General features: G+C 36.3%; 1 protein-coding gene across 1 annotated transcript in view; it reads right to left on the reverse strand.

Moving 5' to 3' along the window:
• Kctd8 (potassium channel tetramerization domain containing 8) overlaps positions 1–15,511 on the reverse strand; it is a 247,074-nt gene extending 231,563 nt beyond the window's left edge. Inside the window, exon 1 of the mRNA XM_005319957.3 lies at positions 14,549–15,511. Within this exon, the coding sequence (XP_005320014.2) occupies positions 14,549–15,509 (961 nt within the window). The 5' untranslated portion in view covers positions 15,510–15,511. The remainder of the gene's footprint in view (positions 1–14,548) is intronic.
• Between the last annotated feature and the right edge of the window lie 9,040 nt (positions 15,512–24,551).

Consider the following 24,551-nt stretch of genomic DNA (forward strand, 5'->3'; position numbering starts at 1 on the left):
TTCCACAGTTGTTTTTTCCAAATGCACATTTTTGTCAAATCAATTTATGATTTATAATCCTTTGCCTGACGTCTAGTGTCGTCTGCCTATATTTCTAATTTCTGTACCTCAAAATGTTCCTTGATATTCACCCAAATCAAACTATTCCTTGAACAGACTATGTTTGTATGACTAGCAAAGTTATCAATTCCTGTCACGTGAATGTCCACAGTTCCATCAATAATTTGCAATGTCTTTTTTCTCTAATGCCTTCCTGAACTCTTCATTCAGTTCAAGCAATTACATCCTCCTCTTTATCTTATCCCCCATTGTTCTTTATAAATAATAAGTAAAATAGTTACTTCAGTAAATAAGGCTTTTTATGCATGACATTACTGAATACTCAGACAATCTTTTGAAATATATACTATTATTCCAAGAATTCTACAAAAGAGGAAACCATGATTTTTGAAAAGATAAATGATTTACCCAAAGTCAACTCAGTTATTAACTAAAGAGGAATATGGGGTATATGTATCCTTGTTACTCCAGAGCCCTCCTCCTTAAACCTGGACATAAGATGTCTCTACTTACCCATCACGCAGTTTTCCTAAATAAACCAAAAATCATTTTCCAAGTGACAATTTGGTGCCAAACACAGTGTGAGGCTTTACTGAGCATGGAAAGTAAATCTAATTTTAAAAATCACCCTTACTGGAGAAATCACCAGTTTTAATTTCATTTAAAATGCCTGCTTAGTATATACCATTCTTCACAACTTCATCCAAGAAATAGTACTGAATGTTAGACACAATTTAACACTTCATGCCGGAGCAAAAAGAGACCAGATCTGAGGCTGGGGTTCTGGCTTAGTGATAGAGCACTTGTCCAGCATGTGTGAGGCACTGGGTTCAATCCTCAGCACCACATAAAAATAAATAAATTAAATAAAGGTATTGGGTCCATCTATAACTAAAAAAAAAATATTAAAAAAAAGGAGACTAGATCTAAAATGAAATAACCTTCCTTAACTTGACTGACCAAAACATTTGCTTCGGGTTTAATAGTGAATTCCTCTGGGGAGTTTAAAGTCATGTAATAATTGCTCTCATCATGAACTTTGGGGGATTATTACAACATACAGGCATTACATTGTCTGTAATTTTCCTCTACCACCCTTTATCTCGAAATTTACTGACTTAACTTTATATTCAAAAGCTAAGTGAGGGGCTGGGGTTGTAGCTCAGTGATATAACCAGAGGGCTTACCTGGAATGTGTGAGACACTGGGTTCATTTTCTAGCACCGCATAAAAGCAAATAAATAAAATAAAGGTATTGTGTCCACCTACAACTAAAAAAAAAAAAATAGAAAAAAAGCTAAGTGAAAGCTGTTCACTGGCAAGTTGCTAGGGTAGAACCTTCCACTTGCATCTTTCCTATATCATGACATAGGATGTACTTCCTTAGCCACAACCCTCCTCATATTTTACCTCAAAGCAATTAATTTATTTCACTACTGATTCAATTTTATAGCACAATTCAACTGAGATGCTAGACAAACTTGACAAATGTCATCATTTTTATGCTTAAATCCTTTTCAAATGGGAGATAGGGAAATAACCCCAAGGTGATTTTCACCAGATCAATAACTAGAAAGTGGCAGAAGCAAAAGGAACCAACATCTTCTGATTTTCTTTAACCCTTGCCTGAATTTTTATGCACTAAAGCATAACTACAACTATAGTCGTCTAACAATTTAACAGATATTCATTTATTCTTGACTTTGTATATCTGCTTTAAAACTATATACAACCACAATATAAATATTTTTCAGGTGTTTTTCATTAGCCAAAATGAGACCCTATTTTCTATACTTTCATTTCATTGACAATTCACAAATAAGAACTGTTTGATATAATACAATTAAAATTACTAGTCTCCTGTTCACTAAATACATATTCTACACAAAGAAATATCATAAGAGGAGTTAGATAATATTTTCTTCACAGAGATGTGACATGTACAAATAAGAATACAGTTATAGATATTTTAATAAAAATTATCTCTTTAGACGTTTTTCCCAAATGCAGATGAGGCACAGAGAGGATGGGCTTGCTGAACATCAGCATAAAGTAGCTACATGCTGAAAAATAAAATTTTCTGATTCTATTGTCTTCAAGTTCTGGCTCTGATCAGTTTGCCCTCCTACTATGAAAACTGAAAATCAATAAGAAAGACTTGTGCATTTGCCCTGCCTCTCCTACGTTGAGCATATTTTAAGTAGTTCTTCAGAGAAAGTTCTTCACTACAAAAATTCCAACCAATAAATTTGGAAAATAGGATAAAAATAGAAAACTACAATCTTGCAGGCCCTAATATAATATTTGAATCAAGAAACTGTATTTAATGATAAAATTATTAGGCAAACTTATACTGGAGGGATCAGACTGACATCTACTAATCAACCTAAGTGTCATTAAAAACAGGACAACCATAATCTGTCTGCAAAACAGAATACATAGAATCACCTATAAATAGTCTTACAAAAAAAAAAAGAAGTTGAATCTAGTCAAGGCCAACTTATAGAAAATATAGGGACAGGAAAAAAACAATTTATATGATATCACAAAAAAGCAAACAATCATATCCATAATGTAGGCCATTAATTAGGTCTTTTGCAAGAACCTTATCTGGTCAGCAAAACAAACTGACATCATTACCTGTAAAGCCGGATGGTGGGAGTCAGGGGTGGAGAAAAACAGAGAAACAAAGAACAAGAGGAAAAACTATCCTATATTGAGAAAAAATGAGACACAAAAATAAAATCTCTATTCCTGAATTTTGAAATATGTATAATATATTTTTGAGATAATCTTGGATTTAAGATTATAAACTATGCATCAGGTATTTCCATGAAATTATGATTTATCTTGCTAGGATTGAAAACAAAATAATGCTTATGCAAGAAAATATCCATTTTTATTTTTAGATATTTAAGTATGTAGGGGCAACCATACCATAATATTTTCTGTTTGCTTCAAAATTCTTTAGGAAAAAAACAAGAGAGAAATGAAGTACTGTTTTGATAATTGTTGAATTTAGGAGATGAGCATGTGGGAGTTTATTATTTTTTTAACCATTGTGTCTATTTTCATTATGTTTTCAGTTACATTTTTAAAAAAAAGACAACCCAAAATCTAAGTAGTGACTATCAAACTGCTGCCTTAACAGGACACAGGTCTGGTGCCCTTTCATGCAAAGGCCACTACCCTGCTGACAAAGCTGGAAACTTCCTCCTAAACCATTAGATTAAGAGAGGGAGAAATAAGTGACTTGCAGAGGCTATAAAATACTCTTTAATCCTAAACTTTACTAACACAAGATCCTGGTTAATTTGCTCATGAAACTGACCAGAAGTGCGCAATGATTTTTGAGAGAATTATTTTGCCAAATAAACTGTAAGGCTGGCTATGAAAAGCCTAGGCTATTTAACCCTGAGAGCAATTCACAAACCCCCGACCTACAAAGATAGGAAGTGATCTGTGAAATCTGAGAGGCAGCCAGGAGGGTATGCAGCCATTGGGGCCTCAGAGGTGGCCTCCAAGGACAATTAACAGGAGAGAATCTCTCAGAAGGTAAAGGAAAAGACCGCAAAGGATAATACAAAAGAGTCTTACGCAAGGGATGAATCAAACAACACAAGAAAGATTTAACAGGGAATTTATTCTATGGCCAGTTGAAGGACTGTTTGTTATGCCTTCACAGCAAAGATCTGCTACAGACCCATGGCCATTGTGTTTCCCACTCTCCTATTATCAAATGGAAAACTTTCATTGAAGTCATGCTCTTATTTGATAATTTTTATTGAACTCACTGATGGCAACTAACAAACACTGGCATAATCAAAGATGACCATGCCACAAGGAATCATATTCAAAATTGGTACAATGTAGTAACACATACGGACCAACAATGGAGGCAGGCTGATGAGACATGGAATCCCTTGTAGGGCAACTTTAGGAAATAATAATTTGCATAAAGTTTTATCATGTTATTCAGGAGCTTGTGTCCATGATGCTGTGGCTGTGGTTGAAATTTCAAAAGGGGCAGAATGTGGTGAAAAACATAGACTATAGTGGATCCCTCTGACCAGCTCACGCAAATTATTTCCCAAAAAAAAACCTTGTGATTTACAGAGATTAGAGAACTAAAAACTACATTTCTATCAGTAGAAATCAGAAAAATAAAAATTAAAGTACAAGTGAAATTTCACCTATTTTTGCAACAATTACTTCATCCGCTGGTTCTAGATGTGTAGACCGATATATACTCCTTTGCTAAACAATCTGACAGTATTTAGTCAAATGACATACATGTCAAATAACATATATACAGAGGCCCAACAATTCCCATCCCAGATGTATATTTCAGGAAATTTTCACACAGGTCTCAGTGAACTTAGTCATAATCAGATTGAAGGCAATCTGAGTTAGATAAAAAACATGTTGGGAAGTAAAAAGCAGCCATTAGGAACAATCACTTAGTTTACATTAAATACAAAAAATGAAGATATCTAAAAAAGTAAATGCTTAATAAGAGAGATAATGTATATACAAACTAAAAATATAAGCAAGACAAAACAGAATGCACATTTTTCCAGCACACATAAATATACAAGGCTTCATGTTAAACCATCAGAATGGCTATAGAGGATGAAGTGGTGAAAATCACATAGAGTAAACTTTAAAAATAATAATTAATAAAATAATAAGATTACCCAGACCAACTATGAAAACACACAGGGAGGAGTTGTTGGTGTTTTTTGTTTTGTTTTTTTTTTTTCCTTAAACTATATTTCCTAGACTCTCCTGTGGCTTGCTTTCCACATATGACTCATATTCCACAACTAGACACTCCTGTGAGTCTAGGCAAAAGAGAAGGAAGAAAGTATGCTAAGGATGGTGTTTTGATGAGACATGCGTCATAGCCCAGGTGGTGTGACTAACCCCTGGAAGCTGCCTTGCAAGTTCCTGACTGCCCAAATCCTTACGAAGAAGCATCTCCCTTAGCAGCCCTACTCTGTGATTTGGTTGGGATTCATTCCTGGAAGCTCTACCCTCCCAGCCAGTCTGCACTAAGCTATTACACTTAATAAATTCTTTCCAGCATACATTAGCTGAACTGGAGTTTGTTGTCTCTAACTAACTTCAGAAAAAAACAGAATTTGAAAACCATTGACTTTTCAGATTTTTCCAGATTTTTTATAAGGTGGATTTGAAAGTGCCGTAGTCGTTTGCCAGACCTGCTGGAACAAAGCATCCCAAAGTCAGTGGCTTGAACAACAGAAATTTACTAACTCACAGTTCTGATTGCTGAAGTCTCATACTGAAGTATTAATGGGTTGGTTCCTCCTCAGTGCCACCAGGGAAAATCTGTTGCAAGTTTCTATCCTAGCTTTTGGTGGTTTGTTGGCAGGTTCTGCCATTGCTTGTCATGTAAAATCATTTCTTCTACTTCTGCCCTCATTTTCTCACATACATGTAGGCATTCCTCTTGTGGATGTGAATGGCTAACTCTATGTTCAAATTTCCCCTTCATGTAAGTCTACCAGTATTTTGGATTAGAGCCCATTCTAACGACCTCATTTTAATTGATTACCTCAGTAAAGATGCCATTTCCAAGTAAGGCCACATTCTGAGGTACAAAGCAAACGGTTAGGGCTTCACCATGTCTTGGGGGGAAAGTGCAATTTAACTCATAACATACTTCATACAATCTAATGAAAAAAAAACATTGCCATTGGTCCCTAGAGTTTGATGATTCTGCTAAAACTGTGGGGTAAATATCTCCCTCCTCCTTTTAGGTTTATCAAAGACTGGGTATTATTACTAAACTCTGCAGCAAGAATGCTAAGTATCAAATGGTTTGATAGTAGCAGCTATAAAACAGTCATCTTGAAAAAACTAAGCTTATTTTATGATCCAAACATGTTAGTACAAAAAGTAAAAACTGAAATATCATAATGGTTATTAAAATGCTTAGAAACATATCAGGCTAGCAGAAGAAAAGGAATAATCATATACTAAACTATAGCAACTTCAGCATTAGACTGTCAAGCATATATGTGCTTGATTTCATTTACCAGCAATATTACCAATTGTCAACAGGTCCTTTTCTTTTATTATATGGAAAACATATATCTTTAAACCACTGTCTATGTAGCTTGCTAAATCAACCCTTTACAGGCCCCTTGACAGAAACGGAAAGGATACCTCAAAACTATATCAAATTCTAACTTAAACTTAATTATCAGATACTTGCCACAGATAACTCTGAAAGTCTTCATTTTAACTTGACTTAAGGATTTATTCTTCAGGAATATGGAATATCTATAAGAATTATGACAAAAATCGGACTCTTGAATTCTATTTCTGTAAATGATAAACTTTCTCAGAAAATAAGTCAGGTGTAACACAGACCAGAAAGACTGTCACTTTCAAAAGACTACATTTTTCTCTAAGTAGTAATTTTTACAAAAGATCAACATCAAGAAGTACCTCGTTTTTAAACATAAATTGGTCATTATTCAACTATTGCTCAAATGTTTTAAATTGTAAATAGTGACTACACAGTCATATTGATACTCTCCCAAGACAGGCTGATTTTTGTATACCTGTACACACACACATACCATCCCCCCAACACACACACACACACACACACACACACACACACACACACACACAAGCTCCTGTGGTCAGAAGTGGGTAAGAGATATAATCAATGTTTGGCCATGAGCAGGGACTACACAGAGCCTCTCAGTTTATGAAAGGCACATGTGCTCAGTGTGCCATTCACCTAACATTAAATATAAAATCAAGCAGGGCACACAGGCTGCAAATCTGTATTTCTTGGCCCTGGTGATGAAAGACAGGAAACAAGTTCACTATTCTTTACTACCTCACTTTCAGCAGTTAACAGGCTACAGGCATATAATTCAGTTGATGAATGCATGGATAAATATAAGCAGACTAAATAAGAGATATGATTCAATAGCTTAAAATTAGTTTGAACTTCTCTCAGTTTAATAGTTTAGTATTTCCAATTTCTTAAAAAGCCATTGAATGACATAGTGCATGAAAAAGTTTCCCATTTAACAAGTGTTTTGTTAAAAGTAATGTACTCAACACATTCCTTTTAAGAAATGACAGTGTGACACAGGAAAACAAGAAAACACATTCTACTTTCATTCAGCATAAATTACTTAACACATATTATTTATGGTGTTCCATGAAGGTATGATGGAAAAGAAGATCAATTTCTACCATTTTCTATGTGAAGAGTTGAAGTACAGAAAAATAAAGCAGCGCAAAATAAAATAAATCTAAGTACCCATGAAGGTTAAGAATATAACCCAAGGATTTCAATTGTCAAAAAATTTTAATCCTAAATTAGGATCAATATTAGAAGGACCTATCCCAAAAACCACCATACAGATGATACCAATATTTCATACCCACCATGCCTTCTTCCACTCACCATTCACTAAAAAGCTGCCACGTTAGCAACTTTTTTCATCAAAAGAAAAGTGGAAGTCATTTTGGAATTATATGCATGAATTCTTATCCACCACCTGCACAGAGGCATGCTAGATGCAGCCTTCACCAACCAGAAGAAAAGAGGTCAGAATATTAGAGAATTACCTCTCAACAGCTGCCAGCATTTCCCAGCTTTCTACAAATACCTGGACTTTGAGCAACTAGAAACACATTCAAAGAACAGTTTCAATAGAAGCTGATTGAGTTGACAGCTAACAGTTTTCCTAAATTTGTAAAGATATGCATTTGAATCTAAAATATAGCCTAAAATTTTGGCCAAATGCCCAAACTCTAAGCAATGTTTGAGCTCACGTGGCTCCGTAACAATTTGTTCTCTTGCATAAAACTGCTGAAAATCAGAGCTAGAAGCTCCCATCTGAAATATAAATAAAGAATATGAGTAACAGATTGAATATATCCCATGGTCTGAGCCAATTTTCATTGAATACTAGTAGACTTATTAATTATACCCAAATTGACCATTATTAGCACTGTGTCTGGAAAGGTACATTTTCCCCCTAAATAATAAAAAACCAATTAGAATAAAGGTGGGTTTTGTTTTATAGTATGTAACAATTAATGGTATATTTAACAAGTCTATAATTTAAAAAAGTAAAAACTCACTAATGATAATAAGACTTTTCTGATGCAATTTTGTACAAGTGTTGCTCTCGATTTCCTCAAAAAGAAAAAGGAATCTGTTACTTATTATTAATAATATAGAGAAAGGGATTACCTATGTATTGGGGGGCTCTTAAATTAATATTGGCAGTTACTAATACTTATTGAGCACTTAATTTGTGCCTGATACGGTTCTGTGTTTTATATGGATTACTTCATTTAATCTTCATAACAAATCTATAAGGTGAATACTGTTGTTTCCCTCACTTTCCCTTCAGGAAGATTTAATTATTTTCCCAAGATCTCAAAGCTATAGCCTGAAGTTTCCAAGGAACATGACTGAAAAGTATTAAATTAAACCATTTAGAGTGTTTAAGAATTTGCTTCTTAGAACCAACAGAGTTAGGCAATACTAATCTCTCTATTCTACTTTTACCAAATATTATAAAATACATACTATTATGCAAAATGATAAGAAAGAGTGATACATTAGAAATCACTTGTCAGGGTTTTTGTTACTATAACCGGTGAGAGAAATTAAAGTAGCATAACTGATTGGGTTAAATCTCTATTCTGGTAATGCACAATAAACATTACATATATTTTTTCATACATTCTTCTGTTATATTTAACTTGGGTTTTTTCCCCTATATGGAGTTTTATGGGAATGGTTACAATATGGTGGAAAAAACATTATAAGGTAAAAGCTGACCAAACACTGCACTAGATTTAACTAGTGAATAATCAAACTAATAAACATCCTGTTAGATAGCATGAAATAATGTGCTGTTATGGCCAGCAAAGTTTATGTTTATTAACTACCCTGACACAAGGTTAATGAATATAGGTAAAACTGATAGTGTTATGTTGATCATTAAACATTAATACCTATTAAGTGTATTTTAATATGTCTTTTAAAAACTGAGTTGAAATTGCAATGTAGATATAACTGATCTGCAAATAATTATCTATTGGTATAGACAGATACTTCCTAAACCTTCCTGAATTCATACCAAAATAGGGCTTGATCACATCTGGAGGCAACCATCATTCCATACTCTGTTATTTTTTAAAAAGTAATTACTCAACATGATAGAGGAGAAACTGGAGCACTGAGAATTTATCCAAATCTTGCATACACTAAACAAATCAATCTATTAAATTTTGATCCTTTATACCATACCTTCCACTATAATTTAAATATCAAGAAATGTGTATGCTTACAATTTCTAACAATTTAGCTTATAAGAGCCTTTTAATTTTCTCATAGTTAACATTTTCTTTTCATTCTTTATATCGATGTGTAACAACTCATGTAATTACTCCTGCCTCTTGCTAATATACTAAATAACACCTAATAACCCTTCTATAATATAACCCCTAATAACCCTTCTATAATATAATTTACAATTACATAAAGCTCAAAGTAATTATCTTAAATATAAAGCCTCTGTCTTGTCCACAGTTGCATGTTACAGGTTCTATAGCCTGGTAAAATTATTTAACAAGTGTTCTTTAAACTGAAGTGAAACTAAGTCTCAAATTCAGCAACTGTCTCAATGTACTCTTGAACACCTATAGCTCATTCCTCAATCCACCTTTTCAGTTGGAAAACACTGTCAGTAAATTCATGTTAGCTCTTTCACTTGGCCACAGATAATACAAAATTGAGATGTAACACAAACTCTCAGGGAGAAAACTAACATGAAGGTCAACATGAAAACAGGTGGTTACATGTGTAGGACAATCAATAAAGGATCTATAACTGCTGAATAATGAAAATATAGAGAAGTGCTGAAGCACCATGAAGAAGGATCGGACAGCCAGGGTTCACTCAGCATTATAATGCTGGGATATCAGGGGATACACTAAAAAGCCAATGCATCAGGAAGTAAATTTATAAATGAATGAATTCGACACAAAATACTTTATATATTTGTATTTTTGAAATCACAAAACACCACTAAATTGTTATGGTAATTAGAAACTTTTACAGGGGCTAGAGTTGCAGCTCAAGGGTAGTGAATTTGACTAGCATCTGTGAAGGCCTGGATTCCATCCCCAGCACTGAAGAAAAAACAATTAAAAGAAAAAGTTTATGTGGTTAACAGAAACTAAGAATGAGAAGTATGTCAAGGGACAGGGAACCTATATTCAGATCAGCAGCTGGATCTCCTCCATCCCACTGACAAGAGAATGCTTACCTTACTTGGTGGAGTGACTGTAATCCTAGAAATAAAGCCATTCTATCTAATCACACAAAGTTGCATCAGGGGAGCACAAAAAGCTAAAGAAGAAGGTATGTGTAGAGAGAGTACTATACAATACATTCAAGTTCAAAGGCCCGCTAGAGCATCCAGTGTCATACCACAGCCTCCTGTGGAATTGAGTACTTGCATACATGTATGTTTGCTCAACAAACATTTGGAGTTCAACATATAAACTACTATTAAAAAGAGAACAGGAATATATCAGCACTTCCTTTACTGTGAAATTACTAAATATGAAAAATCAAAGAAATACATAATGCTGGATTTAACTATGAGTGAGCTACATATCACATTTTAAGTATATAACTATACACTGTCTATGCAATACTGTAAAAAATAATTTTTTATCTTTATTATCTCTTATTAATTAAAACAGCCACAGCTACACTTACCAGACATCCCCTCCAAAACAGCACAATAAACCACTCTGTTTTGCCCAAGAAAAGGGCAATCCATCTTCAATAACAGAGGAATAATTTTATCATATGAAACTTTATCATACTAGTACATGCTGTAGTATACTAGAAAAACTTGATAAATAATGAGTGAAGAGTGAAAATAGATGAAGGTGTCCATGTAGCCAAATAAACCTGGAATTTAATGTTTAGTAGGCTGTATATAACCTTGAGCATTAGATCCCAATGACTTAAATACAAGCACTTAAGATGTGAATCCAGCTTGGTATTTCTCAGAAAATATTGTCAAAGTTTCAAGTTCTAGTAGGAAGGGCTAAAACACATCTTGGCTCTGAATCAGAAATGTGTTCTGTTGGGAGGTGATCCAGAAAAACCAACAGGAGGATGATTGGCAAGTCTAGGTCACTTGGTCTGAAAAATTTAAGTTCCAGGGTAGAAGTTAGTTACTTAATTAGTTATTTCATACTCCTCGAAGTTTAGCACTCTATTATTTAATTGAGAAATAACTTTCTGATTAACTTTACAAACAACTTTAATTAACTATGCTTTGAATAAACCAAAAATGAAAGTTTAATGTTGGCAAGAATAATAAGGTTTATAGAATTTTACTTGCGATAGAATAGCTAACATTGCTCAACTTTGAATATGGGTCAGACACTTTTCTTGTTTTCTCAAATCTTATAAAATTGTACTATAATAAGTCCCATTATACATGTGAGGGAACTAAAATACAAAACTAGTAAGTTAGTTAACCAAGATCACACATTTGCAAGTAGCAATGGCTGGGATTACTGAACCATTTGCCAATCTCTTTCCTTCTATTGTAGAAACTCAGGAGTGATGCAGAATGCTAAAATTGATATTAAAGTGCATAACTATAATTCTATTATTTTTAGAGTAGCATAATCCACTAAGTTCACTTGTAACTTGTAACTCGATAATGTATTATGCACTAAATAAATACATTTTATATAACAAATAAGTATTTTTGAAAAATATGTATCAAGGGGAAAATTAAAACATTAAGATTCTTTTATGCATCTAAACCACAAATAGATATATAAGGTCATCCAATAATTTTACTCTCATGATAAATATTAAAAGAAATTCCATTCAGTATAATCTGTGGCAATATAATGGAGGCTATATAAAATATTATATACATGTACATATGTATAAATATATATATATTAGTACTCAAGATAAATTTTACATTCAAATTTAAAATGAGAGCTATATTTAATTGAGTCACAGCTGAATTGCATCTTCAAGAGACAATATTTAACCTGGGATTGTATAATTCAACCTAAAGTTAGAATAACCCTTAAAAAAGTTCTGGGTTGCTTCCTAATATTTCTGGGACTGTTATGAATCAATTTCAGAGCTCAAAAGGAAAGTGAGTACTCTGCAAGTGGTTATTCATAGATATATAAAGTCATCCAATATATTGAATATTTTATTTTATGTAATAATCCTAGCTCCAGATTTTTCAAAGATCCTGAATTTTAAATATCAATTTATCTTATTAGTTAAGTTTTCCTAATTTATAGGCCAACTGTATTATCTATTCATAATCAATGTAATGAACATTCTCAAGTCTATAATTTTCTGGGGGGGGGGAGGTTCACTGAAATTATGAAAGATTACCAAAATTTTTAAGAAATCTTAAGAAACTTAACTCTGTAAAACACTCATGCATCTATCTATTTTAACAAAAATCGCTAATCACAAGAAAGGCAAAATTTCATTTCACACCACCTTCTGAAATGCTTGAAAATAGTTCTTTGATGAAATTTTTTACATATTTAAAATCTAAAATAAGTTCATTGATAAAGATAAATAAAATATGCTAAAATGTTTTATTTAATATATACTGAAGAGATGCCAATTTTATATGAATCTAAAAATACTACTTTCCTTCATGTGGCTTTTCTGACCATTAATCTTGCTCCTGTGTAACAAATAATACTTTGATATAGTTAAGACAATTGGGTTCTGATCTACCACTTCAGTAGACACTTCATTTGCTTCTTTGGTATGGTTTCCTGAGGAAATCCAGCACTATTTTCAAAGACAATTTAACTCTAGAGCTAATGTGCGTATCTGTCTCCTACCTCCAAGGTTACCAAAATATACAGACAATGACCACCTTATAATCAAGCTTGCATTTGTTCAAGGAGAAGTCTCTTCTACTTTTCAAATCAAAACAAAGTGTACAAAATTGTACATTTCCCCAATAGTGAATGAATTAGTAAAATAAATAAACATAAACAAAGCAGATCTATGTTCCTTGTGAGTTTTCAATGCTACTTTTTCTAACGCTACAAGCAAGTTTCTTCGGTGACATGCCAAAGGAAAAATGTTTGTAAATAATGGCAAAACCATCTCAGCTAACTTTTCATTTACCCAAATTTTCCTCAAGTTGTTGCCCTTCTAACTTTACACCTGTCACTGAGAATAGTGGAAGCCACACTCCCACTCTACCCACAAACAGTCCTTGAACTCCACTGAGCCCCCACCAGAAATGCACTACTAAATGGATAGCTGATGATAGATAGATAGATAGATAGATAGATAGATAGATAGATAGATAGATAGATAGATAGATAGATAGATGGATGGATGAAATGTGTCAAATACTTTCTGAAATCCTGTTCCTATTTCTAGTATTTCAGAAAACCCATGCAATGTTCACTTTGGGAAAGTGCATTCAACCCCATTTAGCACCCAAGAGATGCAAAAAAGAAACATAATCTATCTCCCTCTCCCCCCCATTCATATTTCTCTCTCTCTCTCTCTCTCTCTCTCTCTCTCTCTCTCTCTCTCTCTCTCTCTCTCTCACACACACACACACACACACACACACACACACACACACACACGGGCATGTTCCCTTTCTAATCTCCAACCCTGAAAATTGCCCTCAGACATCCAAGCCCTCTAGTTCCTTCCACCCTCGCCAGTCCAAAACGGGGGAGTTGCACTTAAGGTGCTAACTGCCTCGGGTAATTGTGGGTTTCCATTGGTCAGTATAAGCTTTGCCACCAACCGCTACCACGCCCAGGCCCCTGAGGAATCCTAGAGGCACTTTCATCACTTGGTTGCCCCCTACCGAAACCGCCCGCGGTTGGCGCCGCTGCGCTGGCCCACACCTAGGAGAGAGATACTCTGGGCGAAGTCCAGCAATGCCTAGATGCCACTCCGCCGCCTGGAAGACCACCACTTAGAGACACACAAATTGACCCCCCACTCCCCGCCAAGAGTCCCACGGAAGCAGACAGGAGGAAGGCCTGTGAGCGCAGCATGTATTCCTGTCTCCTCGTCACTGTCCTCAGTCTAGGACAACTCACGGCATCCAAAAGCTAGGCGGGGCAAGAGGGCAAGATCAATAAAGTTATGGAAGAGGACTTCCTTAAGTAGGGACTGGGTGCTACTGAATTCGCGAAAACGTTAATCTAGAAAGAGAGATTGGAAAGGAGGGAAAGAGTAAACTGTCCTCCCTTCATAAGGGAGGCTTGCAAGAAGACCTGCTTGCACTATTTAACCAGCTCCCTCCTGGGGCACTTCTGCAGGGGACACCCTTACAGGGTTACAACTGAGCTGGAACCTGCCACGGTCTGGGAGCTGCGGATAAATTAGGAAATGCAGAGGTCGCGAACTTACGGAAGAAGATGTACTCAGTGTAGCTGCTCCAGATCTTGTCATCGCGGTATTGGTTGACGAAGGCGGCGGTGCCTGAGGAGTTACATGCCACCATGTGGAAGCCGGCCTCGGACAGGCGATCGAAAGCCTGCTCCAAGTAGGTAAACTTGAGGTAGAAGCGGGACGTGTACTTCTCAGGCTGCCGATCGGGGTCGCGGCTTTCGTTGAGCGTGTCCCCAAAGACCTCCTTGGCCAAAGCTATACGCCCGCACACCATGATGCGTGCCACACGCCGGAACTTGGCATCTGCCTGGTTGTCGCGCACGGTGGTGTAGGAGCCGCGGTAGCCCAGTGTGAGGAAGCCGGAGCGCTTGTCCAGCGCGGCGCCGCCGCTACCGCCGCCGAGCGCTCCTGGGCCCGAGGGCGCGGCGGCTGCGGCTCCTCGCAAAAGCAGCGCATCGCTGCTGCCCTGAGAAACGTTGTCCTCCAGGTCGCTCTGGCAACCCTCATCGTTGAGCGAGTTCTGCTTAGTGACCTTGGGCGACAGCAGCTTGACCAGGTCGGTGAGCTGGAAGTACTCGGCTTCGCGCAGAAGCCGCTCCTTCTCCGGGAAGTGCTCGGGCAGCGCAAGCTGCTTGTCCCGCAAATAATCCAGCACGTACCTGAACAGAAAGCCGTCCCGGTCGATGAAGAAGCGCGCCCGGCTGTCCCTGGGCAGCTCGCCCCGGCGCCGGGCGCCGCCCCGGGGACTAGAAGGCGAGAACATACTGGCCAAAGTGCTGTCTGGGACGCTGAGCAGCGTGGAGTGCTTGGTCACATAGACCTGGCCGCCCACGTTCAGCTCCACCACCTCGGGGAAGGGCGAGGGTGCGCAGGGCCCCGGGGCGGCGGCTGCCGAAGCGCCGGGCGAGCTGGACGAGGAGACCATCTCGCTAATTGGCAGGATGGTGCTGCTGCTGCTACCGGTGTCCTTCAGAGCCATGGTCCCCCCCACCGGCGGCCAGGTGACCTGAGAGAGCAGCACTTTGTGGTTCCCAGAGCCCGTGCCCCGCACGCCTCGCAGCCCCCTGCCCTCTGCGTGCGCCTGGGCGCCCTGCACCCTCGGGTCGGTGCGTTCCTCCCGGCGGGTGGCGGGGCTCAGGGCTCGGGGCAGCGGCGGCGTCGGCGGCGCCCGAGCTCCATCGGGGAAGCGATGCGCGGGAGAGTAGCTCCGCGGGAGCGGCGGTGGAGGAGGCGCGAAGAGGAGCGACCGCTCCTTTGGGGCGACGGCGGGGAAGTGTGAGGGAGACTTGCGAGAGGCTCTGGGGCTGCGGCTCGCTCTCCGCGGGGAGGGCAGGAGGAGGGGCCGGAGCAAAGAAAACTCGCCGCCCCAGCAGCTTGCAAGCGCGCCGTGAGCCCCGAGCGCGGACGGTGGCGCTAACTACTCCTTGCAGCCCAGGAGGCGGCACTGACGTCAAGCCCAGTACTGGGACCCCAGCCACAGCTGTCATTTAAAGAGATAGGCTCCAGCCGCTGGCTACCGGACTCCGACGCTAGGGGGCGGGGCTGAGGGCCGAGCCTGCAGGAGATGCTACTGGGCAGCCAAACGGGAAAAGCGGGCAGGGAGCCACCAAAAACAAACCCAGAAAAGGGACATCTCTCTTTCATTCATTTAATTCCCTCTTTCCATCTGTCCCTGCCTTATTTTCTCTCTGTTCCTTTCTCTTTCCCATCCACCCTTCCTTGTCTTCCTCCTCCATGTTAGCCCAGTAAAACTAGTTTCCTAGAGTCTCCTTAAGAAGCAGGGAAGAGAGAGAGATTAGGTTTTGATTATAACACAGACGCCAGGCACACAATCTGAAATTACTACAAATGTTTACAACTGCAAAAAGACTATAGGCGAGGGAGAGTTTAATCTCTCACAGTTGCTTTATAATACTTTTTTTAAAAAAGGAAGAGCAAACTGCCTGTTACCTCTACTACAGTCACATTTCATAATCTAATATGTAACTTCATGCTTTATATCTAGTTAAGGATTTGAAATTCAGAATCAGATTCAATTTCCCAAACAGTGAAGGACTATACGTAATAATGTAATTTTCCTTCTATCATCTTTATGACATTCAATTCATGAAAGATGCTTAAAAATGTTTATGGACAGTGGGATTGGGCCAAAGAGCAAACTTATTCTATTGGTTTCTTGTTTCTAATCCTGATCAGTTTCTTCATTAATCTCTTTGTTTTGTTTTCAGTGTCACAGAGCAAGATAATGGTAGCTTTCTAAGCTCAATTTGTCACAAATGAATTTAAGCCCATCTTTTATTTGTACATAGCAAAGGTACATACAGAAAAGTCAGAATCATATGTGATTGGTTTTGTGTCCAGAAACATAAGGAATCATTGGTTTATAAAAGTACAAAGGTGAATAGAGCATGTTGTGACACTGTGTAATTCGTTTCCAAAAGTATTATAAAAATATAGTAGATGAACTCTCCATTAAGGGTTAAAATTGTGTCCAGATTTTAATATTTTTAAGTCCTATATAATTCTTCCTCTTCAAATTCACAAAAGAAAGAAAGAGATTTGAGATGCAATTTTAACTTTAATTTTTCACAAATGAATAACATTTTATTTTTTGGAGCATTGCAAACTATATTTAATTAATTAATCCGTATAAGCCATGTCCACAGAAAATGCTCTACCAATTTTGAAGTTTGATTACCTGAGGCAGAAAGAGCCTAACAGACTAATGAAAGAACACATATATTTGCCAAACAACTGAGATTGAAATAAAATCGGGTTTGCACTATCCACGTTCATGCAATCCTCTTACTCAAACCACTACCTTATCCCAAATTTATAAATTTACTGATCAAATTAAGAAGTAGAATTGAAAGGCTGGAGATGTGGCATTCGGGGGCACTGGGTTCCATCCTCAGCACCATATAAAAATAAAATAAAGATGTTGTGTCCACCAAAAACTAAAAAAGAAAAAAGAAAAGTAGAATTGATTAGGCCTTCTTTATTTAAAAGCTAAAATTGAGCATTGAAATAATAGGAAAAACAGATCATTTTCTATCTCACTTGAAGAATAGGAAAACATTTTTTTGGATTTAAAATAATAGTTCCTAGATAAATGAATTAATAGAAGCTTTATAACCTTCAAAGATGAATAAATAATAATGCCTCAAAGCACTACTAATGAAGCCCATTTATCATGATGTAAATATCCCTAATGATACGTATGGTACAGGCCATAGAATTATAATGAAGTAGATATATAATAAATATGAATACATATATATATGAATATGAAGAGTCCAATATTATCAGATTGAAATTATCATTTCTATTTTAAAAATTACAGGTCCAATTACATAGAATATGCTTATAGGGGCCTCTAAAATTTATGTTCTAAATGAAACATCTTAAGATTCAAAATGCATTACATTGTGTGACATGTTGCTTTTCAAAATTATCCCTTCAACTTTGATTGAGTTTTCTCCTTAATCTCTTCTGTTTTGGCTACTCCTCTTACTCTCTGGCACCCTCTCACATCTATACCTTTCAACCAAATTCCAAACCCAATAAATTGCAGGTCCAAAATGTCTTTACCTGACCTCTGTGCTAGGAATTCTTCTCTTCTTCCACTGGTTCCCTGGTCTCTGTCCACTGCTTACCACTTCCTTACAGTTTAAATATCACTTCCTCTGGAAATCTTTGCATTTTTTATCTAAAGCAGAAGATCCCCCCTAAGTTGCTCCCACAGAACCCTGTGCTTATATATGAACAAAGTTTATCATACTGAATTGTCTCCCACCAGATTGTAAGTATGGCTTGAAGCTGGATGCACTTTTCTTTCCTCAGAATGGTGCCCTGTACCTAAGAAGTAGCAACCATTTATTTGTTGAATGCTTACTGCTTAGAAATGTGTTCATACCGTGAATAGATGTCAGTACATCACCTGTGTCCTGACATTGAGATTGAAAAGGTTAGATTTGCCTTCACAATTAAAATCAAGACAAGTGAGAACAAAATCTTATCAAAATAAACCCAGACCTAAAAAAGAAAGGAAGCAAAAAGAGATAGACATGATTGGAGCAATCTATTTGGTGCACTGAGCAATCTACACCAAACACCACAATCAGAATCAATTTGCTCCAAACCACAGACACCATTAACGTTCTTAAGACCTACTTGATCACAAGTATGGGTCCTTGAAGATTTTGCTGTGCAAAGGCAAAGCATCAAATTTCTCTGACTATAAGCTACATTAGAACCCATTCCAAGCACATTTTAAAAGAACACAACCAAAACTGTCTCAAAAAGCACAGAAAACAAACATAAAGAATATATTGGGTCCAGATTATAACACATAACCCTTTGTAACTTAAAATAACAAGTTGAATATTTCTTCATTAGAATTATTTAAAGGCAGGAACTGTGTCTTCCTTGATAGGAAAGGAAAAACACAAAATGTAACAGTGGGATTTTGAGTCAGATAGAACTGTGTTAAAAATCTTTTTTCTCTTACTGGCTTTATGATTTAAGCAAGTTACTTAATCTCTTTGAATCTCAGTTTCCTCCTGAGCAGGGTGGAAATGACCACATGCTCCTTACTTTGATGACGCTTCTGGTAACAGGGTCATCCAAATTTGATGGAGTTTATTTTAAGTTATTACATCTGTTTCAAACCAGTTTTTAAGGAATAGATGCGAAGATATATCCCAATGGGATGCATTTGGGATCCAGAAGTAGTAAACTAATTATAGTAGCTCCACCTACCTTCTTTCTAAATGTCTCACACCAAGGCCTATGGGAATACAGATCTACCATTATGAATGTCTTCATACCACCATATTCATTGTGGACACTATTTTGTTGTACATTATCATCCTAGATACTGATATGATTTCATTGATCAAATTTACCCTTTCTCTGATTTTTGTTTTTAAACTTTGTTCATTTTTTAAACTTTTGCTTGTGGTTTAATTACCCTTTTTAGGGTGTTTGTATCAAAGTCCAGCTATACTTCTAATTTTCAGTAAACTATGTGGTATTTGTTTTTCTTATTAAAGAAATACACATTTCTTATTAAAAGCATATATATATATATATATATACACACACACACACACACATATATGTATATGTATATATATAAAGAATTCCCGAGACTCTCATGTAATTCTAAGTAAAAAGACTGGGATTCTTTCCAATTTCAGAGACTACAATTTTCAATCAGTGCTGTTTAATAGAACACACAAACCATTTCAAATTTTAGTAGCCACACTAAAAAGTAAAAAGTTAGATAGGTAACTTTATTTAAACTTATAACACATCTCAACTCAAACTAGCCATAATTTATGTGCTCAAAAGCCACACACGGCCAGTGGCTTCTGTGTTCTACCTCATAGCTCTTCAGCATTTATGACTCAAAAACACCTGTGTGTTTTGAGGGTTGGGTAAGAAAACATGACTTGGAAAATTTTATCACAGGACTTATAAGAGGAGGCTAGAATCCAGTGCTTAAATAAAGTCATCTAACACATGGAATGGAGACTATGAAAATTTTTCTAGCCAAAAAAGAAAGAAAGCTCTAAAGAGAAGAAAGAAAATCATGTAATCACTAAAGAATTTATGTTTCCCTTACAAACCTCTATAATGGCAAAATTTGAACACGTTTTTCAGTATACATTACTCTTGGAAAAAGGCCAGACTAGAGGTTATTTTGTGGGCACATGGCCTCTTGTGAGGCAAGAAGTAAAGGGTTTCCTGCCAGAGCAAACTAAGCAACGCTACCGTTATAAGAACAAGACTGAAGCTAGGATAGGAATAATCATCTACAAATTTAACAATTGCTGTTCAATCTGGAGAGAGCTGGAAAGCAGAGTATAAAGAGGAGTTTATCCACAAATCTCTTATATATCAATTTTGAAAATGTCAGTGATTCCATGAAAGGAAAAACCTTTTGCAAATGAGATATTTAGAAAATTCAGAGTATCTGTACATTTCGGGCATGTGATAGATGGCATAGTCCAGCAATTTAAATATCTTCATATAATGTAACAAGTTATTGTTTTATATTAAAAACTTTACAAAATAAAAATTAAATGTTAGGGTGACCCCTAGTAAAACTCTAATAAGTTAAATGCTCAAATTTATGAAAACTTTGTATTGTAATTTAATATAGCTAAGCATTTAATGTAATGCCTGGTACATAAAAAGTAGTCAACAGGTCTTTGTGAAAAAAAAAATCATTTCGAATCCTTTATTTATTAACAAAAAGTTGTGTTTTCGTGGCTATTTAATTAGGTGTGGGGAGTGTGAGAGGGTGGTTAAAACACAGTTTCTTATTTCATATTTCCTACCTAGCTGCTACCTTGAAACAGGACTTATCTCCCCAAACTGGGGTAAAGGGCAACAGGATCACTATAACCTCAGGACATTCTGGGTAACAATTTTAGTTAGGCTGGGAAAAGGGATAACGTTCAGAATCTGGATACACTCAAACCCTGGTCAAGTTACATCAACCAGGAGCCTAACACGAGGGATATTAAATGCATATAAATTTTCTCCTATAATTAAAAGCCTGTTTCACTGATTGGAAAGCACACTGTAATATATAAGATAATTTTAAAATGTTAACTCTAACAGCAAGTTAGAATTTCCTTTAGAAATGCTTCCAAATTTACATACTTATTTAATTTGTTATTTTGACCAGCGATTACTCATTGTTGAGTTTGACTCCATTGGTACAATTCTAATAGCAAAAATTCAATTATTTTCTATACTTTGAAATTTTTATTCTATCACTGATTTTGTCTAGAGGATCATTTAGGTAATGAATGTAAAACATGTAAAACACTATATGCTTCTTGAATGAAGTTACTATGAAAATAAAATTGTACTATTATAAATATTAATTTTCTCCTATGATGCTTGTTCTTAATGGAATCATTAAAACAATTGGATTTATTAAATTTATTCTTTGATTAAAAGTTTGTAGTTAATAAAATGTTTGAAAAATATTTGGGTTTTTTAAAAATATTTTTTAGTTGTTGATGTACCTTTATTTTTTATTTATTTTTATGTGGTGCTGAAGATCAAACTCTGTGCCTCACACACGCTAGGCAAGTGCTCTGCCCTGAGCCACAACCCCAGCCCCTGAAAAATATCTTAATCTAAAACAAAGCAAATATCCAGGTGTGGTGGTGCTCTCCCACAATCCCAGCAACTCAGGAGGCTGAGGCAGGAGGATAATGAGTTCAAAGCCAGCCTCAGCAACTTATTGAGGCCCTAAACAACTTAGTGAGACCCTACAGTTATATTAGACAAAGGCACCAAAAACATATATTGGAGAAAAGATAGCCTCTTCAATAAATGGTTCTGGGAAAACTGGAAATCCATATGCAACAAAATGAAATTAAACCCCTATCATGCACAAAACTCAATTCAAAGTGGATCAAGAACCTAGGAATTAAATCAGATACTCTGCTCCTAATAGAAGAAAAAGTAGGTCCAAATTTTTGTCATGTCAGATTAGGCCCCAATTTTCTTAATAAGACTTCTATAGTGCAAGAAATAAAATCAAGAATTAATAAATGGGATGGATTCAAACTCAAAAGCTTCTTCTCAGCAAAAGAAAACAAACAGTGAGGTGAATAGAGAGCCTATAGAATGGGAGCAAATTTTTACCACATGCACATCAGATAGAACATTAATCTCTAGGATATATAAAGGACTCAAAAATCTTAACACACACACACACACACACACACACACACACAAATAACCTAATCAATAAATGGTTCAAGGAACTGAACAGACACTTCTGAGAAGATGACATACAATCAATCAACAAATATATGAAAAATTGTTCAACATCTCTAGCAATTAGAGAAATGCAAATCAAAACTACTCTAAGATTTCATCTCACTCCAGTCAGAATAGCAGCTATCAAGAATACTAACAACAATAAGTGCTGGCAAGGATGTGGGGAAAAGGGCACACTCATACACTGCTGGTGGGACTGCAAATTGCTACAGCCAATACAGAAAGTAGTATGGAGAGTTCTTGGAAAACTGGAATGGAACCACCATTTGACCCAGTTATCCCACTCCTTGGTCTATACTCAAAGAACTTAAAAACAGCATACTACAGGGACATAGCCACATCCATGTTTCACAATTCACAATAGTTAAACTGTGGAACCAACCTAGATGCCCTCCAGTAGATGAATGGATAAAGAAACTGTGATATATATACACAATGGAATATTACTCAGCAATAAAAGTGAATAAAATTATGGCATTTGCAGGTAAATGGATGGAGTTGGAGAATATAATGCTAAATGAAGTAAGCCAATCCCAAAACCACATGGCGGATGTTTTCTCTATATAAAAATGCTGATTCATAATGGGGATGGCGAGGGAGCATGGGAGAAACAGACAAACTCTAGACAGAGCAAAGGGAAGGGAGGGGACACAGGGGTAGGCAAGACAGTAGAAAGAAATGGACATCATTACCCTAAGTACATGTATGAAGATATGAATGCTGTGACTCTATGTTGTGTACAACCAGAGAGATGAAAAATTGTGCTTATATATGTGTAATATGAATTTAAATTCATACTACTGTCATATGTAACAAATGAGAATAACTTTTTTTAAAAATGCTGGGGATGTGTCTCAGTGGTTAAGTACCCTGGGTTCAATCTCCATTAATAATAATAATAATAATAATAATAATATAAGAAAATTAAAATAAATGTTCCCAGATAATATACTATAAAATTATAAGTGTGAGTGGAAAGAGGAATGCTAATAGTTTGATATAATTATAGGTAGTATTTATCCATTAATAAATCAAATTGTTTCTCTTATCATTGGGATTTTTTAAAGGAATGATTGAACATATGTGAAATTATTGGAATCTTCAATAGGAAGCACTTTGTCTGATCCTGCAACATTGTTTTCACCTATGTGAAGCTAATGTGAAATGTGAGGCTCAACTCCATGAAACAGTTACTTTTGTAAAATCTCAAGAATTGGCAGTTTTATATGGTGCAACCTAACAGTTTTTTTTAACAATGAGAAGATGAATCTACTACCCTATCAACAAATGCTTAAACGTTGAGAAATGCATAATTTATAACTTGGGTTTTAAACACTCATATTCGAGTGTGCCAAACACTTATATTTTTTCCTAAACAAACAACAAACAAACAAACCTGCCTACCACTTTACTCAGGACTTAAATATAGCTTGTACAAAGAATGATTCATTTATCTTTGGCTTGTTTGTATTCTCAGTTACCATTCATATATATCTGTTTTCTATCTGCACCTAAATATTAAACTCTCTGAAGACAGGGACTATTTCTCAGTTTTTTCATTGAATTCTCTGTATACAGGAACCCTAATATGAGGATAAGCAAATTATTTATCTACAGTGTGACTAATTAGTGGTGACTTATCCCTGTTTCTATGTACTACTACTAGGTAGGGAAGTATTGATATTTGTATATCTCTACTTTGTACTTTTAAAGTACATCATCCAGTCAGACTTAAAAGATACAATTAAAGTACAATCCTTTAATCTAGGAAAGCACTCTAATATAAGTTATAAATTTCAGCTAATGAAAACCCAATTCAGTACACTAAGTTACTCAGATTCAATAATCAGCTGTTTAAAAATCTAGCTTTTAAGGAAATTGTATGTTATAAAGTTCCATGCCAATAAATGTTAAAGTGTGTTGTGTTTTTTCCCCATAATAGCTAGAGTAGATTTAAGACAGAAACTCTGAATTTCAATCCCAGCCCTAACAGTGATACAGATTTACTTAGTGACATAGAGTATCCTTTTTTTTTTTTTCTGGTAATTTTACTAGCTTGTCAAATACAAACACCCTAATATCTTCTGGGAAATGCTGTTCTGATTGTATATTGTTGCACTGCAAGCCACCCCAAACTTAGTGGCTTAAACAACAAAAACTATCACTATCTTTTTAGTTCTGAGCTAAGCTGGGTAGTTTTTGCTCAAGG

This window comes from Ictidomys tridecemlineatus, chromosome 9 (assembly GCF_052094955.1).
Source record: "Ictidomys tridecemlineatus isolate mIctTri1 chromosome 9, mIctTri1.hap1, whole genome shotgun sequence".
Taxonomy (NCBI): domain Eukaryota; kingdom Metazoa; phylum Chordata; class Mammalia; order Rodentia; family Sciuridae; genus Ictidomys; species Ictidomys tridecemlineatus.